The following is an 11149-nucleotide window of genomic DNA, read 5'->3' as shown; positions in this document are numbered from 1 at the left end:
ACACTGAGTGAGCGACAGTTCTGTGGGCGGAAACACGTTGTTGATAAGAGAGATCAGAGGAGGTTAACTAGACTGGTCTGAGCTGACAGGAAGGATATAGTAACTCAAATAATCACTCGTTACAACCATGGTGAGAAGGTTTCAGATTCTTGTTCTTGGCTAACAGGAGTGGAACCTGATGTGGTGTTCTGTTCTTGTAGCCCATCCACCTCATGGTTTGATGGGTTGTGCATGTTGAGATGCTTCTGCTCACCACGGTAAATGTGCAGGTGTACAGTGTTCCTATTAAAGTGGATCTTTATCCAGGACCACAGTGGATCCAGACACTATCAGGAATACACACACACACACACACACACACACACACACACACACACACACACACACACACTCATTTACACCTAGTGGCAATGTAACATAGCCATTCCACATACTGGTGTGTTTTTGGACAGTGGGAGGAAACCAGAGAACCCTATGGAGACCCACTGAAGAGCCCCATAACCCAAGTTACACAGTAACCCAAACTCAATGAAATCAATTCATGTATAAAGCAACAGTATAGTAGCAGATGGAGAAGCTGTTGATAGGATTGTCTCTATATAATTTTGGAGGATTTATCCAATAGTTTAGCATCAGGGGTTTATTTCTTATGTAATGACATATCTAATAAATCTTTCGTATATCTTTAATTCATTTTTCACTGCTGATCGATATGTAATACAGCCATAGCCCAGTTGGTCTTATAATACCAACATAAACGGTATTTAGTCAATAGCTTGTCTATGTGACATCCAGGTTTCACTGCTGATTGATAGTGCACTGAATGTCCACAGGGTGGAGACACTTTGGAAACACTTTTTGCTGCAAGCCTCTTGGATTCCAGACCTGATATGAAGGACGCAGTACGACAACTGGCAAATTTATAACATACAAGTTATTAGAGAATAATTATATGGCACATTAGATATTTGAGCGTATTTCTACATACTATAGATTATATTTCTGTCTTTTTCATTTTTGTCTAAAGAGTATGTAAATGTTAAGTCTTATTGGCAGGATTTACAATATCAGTCTTATTGAATTAATTTTCCAAGAAAATGGATCATTGTACAGCATACAAGACAAAACGAGATAAAAACTTGCACATCAGAAATGACCAGAACAACTTATATACAACAAAATCTCAAATGCATACATATAGGCTATATATGCATATATACAGTACATACATGCATACCCATACACACACACACACACACACACACACACTCATTTCCATACATCAAATATTTGCAAATAAAATACATAAATAAATAATAAATATATCGAATGGTGTATAAATAGAAAATAACTTAATAAATAAAAAAAGTTAACATGTTCAAAAAAGTAGGTAATTCCTACAATTTTCATTAAACTGGATAACTTAATTGCATTCTTACAGTAAGTTTCACAAACCTTAAGGAACTAACAAATATCTTAAGAAAATGTTGAAAAGATGTTGGGTCCTGACTTACAGTATACAATAGTGTTTGTTTGTTTGTTTGTTTGTTTAAAAATCCTTCACAGGAAAAAACTGTAATAAATTGGGAGCCCTGTTACCAGTAATTCTATTATACTGTAATTACAATACAATATAGTTGTATTTTAGTTAGAAAAATGTGGGTTGATGGTAGTAAACTATATATATATACATATTCTTTAATAAAGCTTAGTTTAAAGTAACTTGCTTGCAACCCTGTGTCAAACCTGTGACGTTAACAGGAAATTTAAATGCAAAATAAATTCACAGGGTTTGCCCAAAACTAAATCAATAACAACGTCAAATATTAATAAATAATTATAGAACCCCAGTTTAAACCTTATAAATATTCTGAGCAGTTTCAGAGTGGCCACATTAAGACATGCAGAAAGCCTGGACATGGAGCTATGAAGCTCTTTGAACATTCCATATTTTATGTTCACACATATAATTTTATTTTTTTGTGTGTCTCCAGCTACCCTCCTGAAATCCCTTTTCTTGCAGCTTCATCAAGAATTCTGGACACTGCACTATACAGCTACATCGTATAGCTGTCACTCTTCTGCTAAGGGATTTAAAATGCACTTTTCAAGAGTGTCTGTGTGACATTAGATAAGGAGAAAGCTTCTTAAATTATGGTTTTGCGTTTCAGAACCACAGCTCAACCTCTGAGGCAAAAGCTTCAGAAGCTGCACTTGGACTTTAGCATATAAATTGTTCCACTTGAAAGGTCAAACAAGCCTTGAGACATTTTTGCTGATGTTCTGTATAGACTTATTAATTCCTTGTGTACACCCGGCGTACTGTATAATTATAATTTACATTTTTCTACCATCCACCTTGCAATCTACATCACATGTGAAGATGGTAAACCACATTTCACTCCAAAGACTAGTGCATCCCATTGACAGTGTAATGCTTTATGACAGGGTTTGGTGGATAAAATGCCATTTTCACACAGCTTAGCTCTGAGTAGAATATTAATAAGGATTTCAAAAGCCTTCAGCTCAGCTCCTACTGTTCCTCACCACTTCACATTCACAATCTCCCTTTACAGCAGAGAATAAGGACATAGGAATCCACAGGAAGCCTTCTGTTGTTATTTAACCATGGCCTAAAAAGGAATTAAGCCATCCTGAGTGAAATATATCACTAGCCTTGTAAACATATCTTTTATTATGCGGGTGAATCACGGGCAATCACGTATCAAGCTCGACCATATGTTGCTTCAGGCCCGAGAGAGAGTGGGAGCTTATCGCAAAGGTTGACTTATCCGCAGCATTATGGACTCTAAGAAAGGATTTAGTCTTTAATTCTTGATTAGATAGAATGTCTCTACTGACTGAAAAGCCTGGGGATATGATGAAGAGATGCAACCTGTTCATAGGGAGGAAATACACGAGCACATCACCTTGAGATGAAACCAGACACCATGGTAGCTACCATAATTGATATTAGCTTTGCCAATCAATTATGACCTTAAATCCCATCTCTGAGAGGTTGAATACTCCAGTGTAATTAATAAACACTAAATGAATCCTATAGCACATGTTCATTCACAAATGTGAAGCCAATAAAGTAATGTCGTTACATGTGCAGTAATTTTTGCACCAAGGAACAAATCAGATATTCTGCAAATATGTCATAAATAAAATAGAACTTTATTCTATATATAATTAAGTGGTGCCATCCTGGCCTTTGCCACCCCATCTCTAAAAAATATATATATATTTTTTTTAAAAAACTAGGTACACCACAGATCATCACTAAGCACTGATATCATGGATTAATTCATTATTATTTATGTTACTCTTCTGTCAAAAATAAGACAGGAGAGGGCAAGGAATAACACTAGTCAATCTCAGGGGTGTGGCCATATATGTGGCACAGGGTGGCAGCCGCCACCCTTATAATAAAACTTGCCTTCCAGTTCCTGTCTCAAATCTGACCTGCAGTCACACATCTAGGAGGTTTATTACTCCTATTTCATTGATGTAATTAATCATATTTACCTGTCTGTGTGGAATATCTGTGCATGTTCCCTCCATGCCTGCATTAGTTTCCTCCAGGTTCTCTGGTATACCCCTACTTCAGAAAAACATGGTGGATTGATTGTCTATGCTAAATTGCCCCTATGTGTGAATGTGTGTGTAGATGGTGTGTGACGTTTGTGACAGACTGATATCCAATTCAGGGTGTATTCTCACCTTTCTCCCAGCAACATTACCAATCACAGGCGTCTGTGAGCTCATGTATTCGGAAGAGGGTGGATAGTACTTTCCTCTGCCCTGTGATGCAGCATGAGCAGCAGTTCGTGTGACTTGGACGAATCGTACATCAGACTTCACCCTCCCTGGTTGGTATATAACTGTTGTATGACAGGGGAGATCTGGCTGGTGGGTATGGACTGGCAGGTGACCAAACTGAAAAAAGACTTCCCACCCCACTACCATCCCATCTTGGACCTCTAATCAGACATCTGAGAGGGAGAGAGGGCTGTTACTCCAAATGCATGCAAGATTAATAAATCATAAAGCCCAGTGTTTGCTTGAACACTCTTCACAGTTCATTTAACACTTTGGCTGTTAATTCAATACTAGGGATATGCTGTGGAGGTGGTGTCGTCCCTTCTTGCTCCCATCTGCCTCTCCATACCAATGGACATTGTGTTTCAGTCAGGCATTTCAGCATCTTCCGTTCTCTTGCTCGTGACAGACTCTTTTAGACCAAAAATGCCAGTATATTAGTATTATGGTTGAAGTGTTTCTAGCCCCCACCCAGCTGTGTTTTTTCCCCCCCACGCGCTCAGATCAGCCTGCGTCTCGCGCCCACAGCTCGCGCCTTTGCGCTAAACGGAGCAGCCTTGTGCGCTTCATGGACTAGTTCTGACAGGAAGTCTGGTCTAAACCTGTCGGTTCGGTTGCGGTAAACTTCCGGCCCAAACGGACAAGACCTGAGCAGAGGTGCATCCATGACTTTACACACTTGGCTGCTTTACGGGGTTGGATTCATTTTGGCATCCGCGCTCTTCACGGCACAGGGTGAGTGAGGAATACATAAATAATAAATAAATAAACAAACAAACAAATAAAATCACACCCCTATAGAAAAAAAATTATTAATTCAATTCAATTCAATTTTGTTTGTATAGCGCTTTTAACAGTGGGCATTGTCACAAAGCAGCTTTACAGAAAAATCATGAATATGAATATGAATATGCATTTTATTTCTCAAAAAGGTTGCGGAAAAAATCATAAAAGCTGTCAAATTTGTAAGACATTGTAGTCTGTGTTTTTACCTATTTAAAATATCATCAATAATATGCACTGTAATTTTACCCAGATAGTAAATGAGTAAGGTAGGGATGTACCAATTACTTAACATTCTGCGATACTGATCATCAGTGGATTGATACCTGATTTGAAATCAGAGCTCTGATATTATTCATTTATCTATCTATCCAACTGCTGACATGTTTTTGGAAACAGGACAACCTGGAGGATTATACGCAAGACCAAAGCAATAAAATGTAACATATAAAACAGGTCCGTAAGATTAACCCTAACCCTAACCCTAACCCTATCTTCTGAATGGTTTTTAAAAAATTGCAATTTGAAGTAGATTCAATTATCCGTAATGATGTATACTGGGCCTATAGATATATACACCAATCAGCAATAACATTAGAACCACTGACAGGTGAAGTGAATAACATTGATTGTCTTGTTACAGTGGCACCTGTCAAGGGGTGGGATATATTAGGCAGCAAGTAAGCATTCAGTTCCTGAAGTTGACGTGTTGGAAGCAGGAAAACTGGGCAAGTGTAAGGATTTCAGCAACTTTGACAAGAGCCAAATTGTGATGGCTGGACGAGTGGGTCAGAGCATCTCCAAAGCAGCAGGTGTTGTGGGGTGTTCCCAGTATGCATTGGTTAGTACCTACCAAAAATGGTCCAAGGAAGGACAACCGGTGAACCGGCCACAGGGTCATGGGTGCCCAATGCTCATCGATGTACGTGGGGAGAGAAGGCTAGCCCGTTTGGTCCGATCCCAGAGAAGAGCTACTGTAGCACAAATTGCTGAAAAAGTTAATGCTGGCTATGATAGACAGGTGTCAGAACACACAGTGCATTGCAGCTGGCTGCATATTTGGCTGCATAGCTGCAGACCAGTCAGAGTGCCCATGCTGACACCTGTCCACTGTTAAAAGCACCTACAATGCACATGTGAGCATCAGAACTGGACCATGGAGCAGTGGAAAAAAGGTGGACTGGTCTGATGTTTTCTTTTACATCATGTGGACGACTTGGTGTGTGTGCGCGTCGCTTACCTTGATGTTACTTTGACACCTACCTAAACATTGTTGTAGACCAAGTACACCCCTTCATGGCAACGGTATTCCCTAATGGCAGTGGCCTCTTTCAGCAGATAATGTGCCCTTCCACAATGCAAAAATTGTTCAGGAATGGTTTGAGAAACAGATACCAAAGCACACCTTCAGCAGTCTTGTGGAGTCCATGCCTCAGCAGGTCAGAGCTGTATAGGCAGGTGGATTTAATGTTATGGCTGATTGGAGTATATAGTAGGCTAAATATATGATTATAATAATAAGGGTGCTTGCTTCGAGCAAGTGTGTTTCTTGATCAGTGCTTCATGTTACCTTGAGGCTTTGAACAATTATTTTTATCCAAGAGTATTTAGTAGGGATTAATGGGCTTTGGAAATCTGTCTGAAAGCTTTCAGAATGATGATTTAATGGAGTGGTAAAGCGATTTTGCAGGATGAAGACTATAATTCTGACTGGTATGGAACAATAATAACCTAATGTTTTGTCCACAAGATTTGTGCGTTGTATAGGGTCATGTGCAGGTATGAAGGGGCACCAAAGTAAACTGACAATCCTTTTAGAGCTAAAGGAATAGTGTGGTCATGCTGTTAAAGGAAAATAATCAACAATGTGGTGGTGTGATGTGGCCCAACTATAAGCATCTTTACTGCTACCATTATTTTCCATAACAGCTCTTGTGCTACCAACTGTTATGTATAATGCATACTTTTTTTTTAATGCTGACACTGGAGACTCCTTCCAAAAAATAACATCTACACTCAAAGAAAACATGACTACATCAACAATTTCACACGTTTTTTAATCCATGAATGTTAATAAATCTCTGTACAAGTATTAGAATGAGTGCATTAATATGAACCTGTTATTTGCCTTGTCGTTTTAACTACCGTCAGCGCTGTAGTTAAACTGCTATTTGGAAATGAATCAACAACTTCTAACCAATCAGAACTGAGAATTCAACAGCACGGTGGTAAAGGCACACTTTTATTTGGATGTGGTTGAGGTTGTATGCTCTTTGAAACAAAAAGACTGTCTTTTTTAAAATAATTTTGTATAATTTTTTTCCTGTAAATATTGCAGCAGTACTGCATACAGAATCATACGTTTAGAAACGTGAAAACGTCAGAATCATTACCTTGACAACTCACTTTTCTGAAAAGAAAAAAAAAGAAAAAAAAAACAATGCATAGTTTAAACGAATAATGATTCTTTGACAAATAAACAGACCGTTTCTGTGTGTTTTAAGCCTTATAACCAGCAGTACAACTTGTGCAGTGAGGCATTTATATGTTGCCACTTACACTAAAAGTCATGTTGTGCCCTTTTACTTAATGAGGTCCAGGTAGAACAATGCCTAATCAGATTACCTTTAAACATTGCTAATTTAATGGATTAATGTAAAAGCCCCACTGAGTGTCCTGTGCATTCTATAATGCCTAATCTCACAGTAAGCAAAGGAAAGGTAAAGTGCCTGAGCTGTGTCCTGAGTGAAGACATTCAACACATCTCACATGTCCAGATTTGTAACTAAATCATACTAAGGTTAGGATTAGGTTGGTTTGGATTCTAAGAGCTTCCCCATAACTACATTTTTCTTCTAACTTTCTTCAAATCTCACATTTGGATGATTTTTTAAATAATTTTTTTTTTTTAACTGAGCAATTCTGTATGCTCTAATCACAATTTCCACTCACCTGACAGATAAAAAAGACACGCATGTTGACTTTTAAAATGTCAACTGTACAAGCAAATGGCATTCAAAAAGTGAATTTTCTCTTCTGTTCTTTTGTAGTCCATGGACTGCAGTGCTACGGCTGTAACGTCATCCATGGGCAGAAGTATGTAGACGTTGGTTGCTCCAAACCTGAGATCATCACCTGTACTCATTCTCACAAAGGCTTTAAGCACCGCTTCTGCATCAAAACAGAAAGCAGTGAGTACTGTCTGCAGTTCATAATCAGGTTTTCTCCTCTGGAATTCAAACTGCCTGATCAGAAATGCATCACTACAGATAATACACAATATGTTTGTGTATTGGTTTATGTAGACATTACCTAAGACTAGTTACAACCGAAAATTTTTAATGACCACCGTAATTTGTCTTTATTTTGTACATCACTAATCTCTTTTGCATGGGGCAAATCCCAGACCTCAAAAGAATCAATAATGAATCACACGCTAATGTCCACCTAAGACAAGCTGTCAATCTTGGAGATGTTTGTAGAGCTCTGCATGTTTGGTGAAGGGCTGAGGTAGCACTGTTTTCACCAGCTCAGGGAAATAACAGGGTCAGAGAGTGCTGATGACGGGCCGTCAGTAAGAGTACAGACTGACGTACAAGACAAGGCAGCTTTAAGGAAGGGACAGGAAGACTTTGAGTCTTGTGGGTTTGATCTGGACCTGAACAGCGTCTTAATCTCAGCAAAGGATGTTTCAGTCCTGCTAGAGGATTTATGTAACAGGCTTTGCAGTCTCTGCTTGCTGGACATTATGTATTAAGGCAAACTGTAAAATGCATTTCAGAAATGATATGTTATTCATGGTGTGGAAATTTCACCCAAAACGCAGAATGTTAAGTAAACATAAACATGCAGAAAAAAAATACTTTGTATGATATGTATACAAGTTATATTGGCATAGGCTACATTCTAATGAGTCTAACACAGCTGAGCGCAGTAAGGGTTTTTGTTTTTTTGTAAATTTGCCCACTGTTACATGTAATTTATTATTACGGTTTATACCACAATGTTATTGAATTCTTGATTCTGATTGGTCAGAAGATTTTCTATAACAGCAGCTCTGACAGAAGTGCTATTAGATCAGAGGTTTATATTAATGCACTTGTTCAGATGCATTGTATCTATAGTAACAGCTCATTCTCAGGGACTTGTATTGTTAACTCTGTGTGTGTGTGTGTGTGTGTGTGTGTGTGTGTGTGTGTGTGTGTGTGTGTGTGTGTGTATATATATATATATATATATATATATATATATATATATATATATATATATATATATATATAATATGTATATATGTATATGTGTATATATATGTATATGTGTGTGTCTGTCAATTCTTTTTTGACAATCAATAAATTTCCCACCATAGGAAAGTCTTCATGACAGTGCACTTTACCCACATTACCTTTTCTAATACCATGAAGTCACACTTCACACTTCTAATACCAAAAGTCACACTTTTTGCCTTATTAACTTCAAGAGATAGGGGGAAAAAAAGAAAATGCGAACAGTGTAATAATAATATTACAAGGAATCTTACAAGTTAAAAAAGTTAAAGTGTCCACCAGTTGGTTATTTCAGTCAGTTTGTAATTGTCCTGTGAAATCCCCTGGATAGGTTTAGATATATTTTGGTTGGTTGATCGAATTTTTAGTTAGCCTTTAAATGTAATTGACCTTCACTATAGGAACAGGTGATGCTTTTTTCAATTAATTACAGATTAGGCTCTAAGTTTGTGTTGCTGTTTCCCACAAAGATTTATTATCATCTTCAAATGGATCCACTTTCATGCATTAAACTTCCTCTTCCTCACAAGGGGAAATTTCAGATACAAGTTGGATCCAAACCCAGCCATAAAAATCCAAAGTTAATGAATGCAGAGATGCAGATGTAGATTTGTCACCACCTTCTACTTAGAACAAAATGAAGAAGGCAAATAACTTTCATTAGCACCTATGTGACACTGTTTACGTTTCACAGATGTTCCTTTTTTATAACAAGCAACAAAAATGTTACGATATTGATAGTGAAAAAACCCCAAAATGCTAATTTTCTTTATTACTCTGTCGTTCACTGCATTCTTGAAATCAGGTCAGGAAGCCATGAAGGTAAAACTTGATGTGAAATTAGATTTTGTGCAGATAAACTGTAAAATAGGGGTATATTTTAGGCTAACTTAAAACTAAGACTTTTGCACTTAACTGTATGAATGAGGCTAGTCTTTAGTCATGGTTTATGTGTGGCTTTAGGAATATATTCAGAGTAACCTAAAAGAGATGCGGTATTGCGAAGAGATCTGAAAGGAATTTAAGAGTTACCACGTTATGCTATTAGGATAATCATTAACATTAACATCTATGCCCTATCTCTGGCTCCACAGTGGCACTGGGTATCGTCCTGACCAGCGGCTGTGCCACGTCCCGCCACTGTCAGCAGCAGGAGCTTCCAGGAGTGAACATCCACTGCTGTGATACAGACTTATGTAACAGTGCTCCCTGCTGGCACCCAGGAACTCTGCATTACATCTGCATGCTGGTTGGCCTAATGGTGATGTATCTGTGAAGGAAGAGAACTCCTGAGAAACTCTGGAATGTCTGGCGTGTCTGCGGAAATGCTCAAAAATTATGTTTTGTCCTTCTTTACATTTTTGTAAGCCTTTTGCTTTATATGCCGTGTATTACATTCCTACTGCCAATCAGGGACTTGAACTGAAGTTTGGCCAGAGGTACTGTGATGAGTGTTCTTATCTGCTGGGTACCTGTCATCAATATTTTTGTCAAAAAAATACGATTTTTTAAATGTTAATAAGATTTTCATAGAGTGATGAACCACCATGTCTTGAAATGTAGTGAATGGGAATGAAAAAACTGATGTTTTGAAGAGGTTATAACTGAAAAAACCCCAAAACAAAACAAAAAACAACCACACACTGTAAATAATAAAGTCCTAATTGTTTTATTCAGTATTTTTGCATATTGAGTCACTGCTGTCAAGTCTAAGGTACATTTTCAAAGCCATGTAAGTGTCATTATGGCATGGACAACATTTTCTATCATTATGTGTTTGTTTTGCATACATTCTACTTAACTGGTTGATTGGGGGTTTGGACCGTATATAAATGAAGTTGTCTGTATTGAAATCTCAATTTAAAACGACTCTCTTCTGTTTCTCAGCAACTGGCAGTGATAGCTCAACAGTAAAATTTCTGTAGTCAGTAAAATGAAGCTAATGCTCGACTCTCTTCTTCATTTGCAAATCTCTCTTTCTCCCAAACAAATTAATGTAACTCGAAATAAACAGAACCAAACAAAAGGTAATTATTTTGGTATAGTACATTTAAATATATCAGCATGTTCTTTAAAAACAGGGGTGCAATAAGTTTAATATTACCTAAACGTGCTGCACTCCCAGTCTGCAAACTAGAATTGGGTACAAATTCTTTAAAGTCTCTATGGCTCTGCTTTAAATACAGTTTAAATATCTGTTTAGAAATACACTGAAATAGTAACCTACTTGGGGTTTCAATCCCGCCTCCGCCCTGTGT

General features: G+C 37.8%; 1 protein-coding gene across 1 annotated transcript; it reads left to right on the top strand.

Moving 5' to 3' along the window:
* Positions 1-4278: 4278 nt before the first annotated feature.
* Positions 4279-10570, top strand: LOC124626478 (uncharacterized). Its single transcript, XM_047151962.2, has 3 exons — positions 4279-4560; positions 7659-7799; positions 9986-10570. Exons 1-3 carry the CDS (start codon positions 4491-4493, stop codon positions 10165-10167), a joined length of 393 nt encoding a protein of 130 aa, XP_047007918.1. The 5' UTR covers positions 4279-4490; the 3' UTR covers positions 10168-10570.
* The last annotated feature ends 579 nt before the right edge of the window (positions 10571-11149 follow it).

Source organism: Ictalurus punctatus, chromosome 28 (genome assembly GCF_001660625.3).
Source record: "Ictalurus punctatus breed USDA103 chromosome 28, Coco_2.0, whole genome shotgun sequence".
NCBI lineage: Eukaryota > Metazoa > Chordata > Actinopteri > Siluriformes > Ictaluridae > Ictalurus > Ictalurus punctatus.
This window is presented reverse-complemented; position numbering and strand designations above follow the sequence as displayed.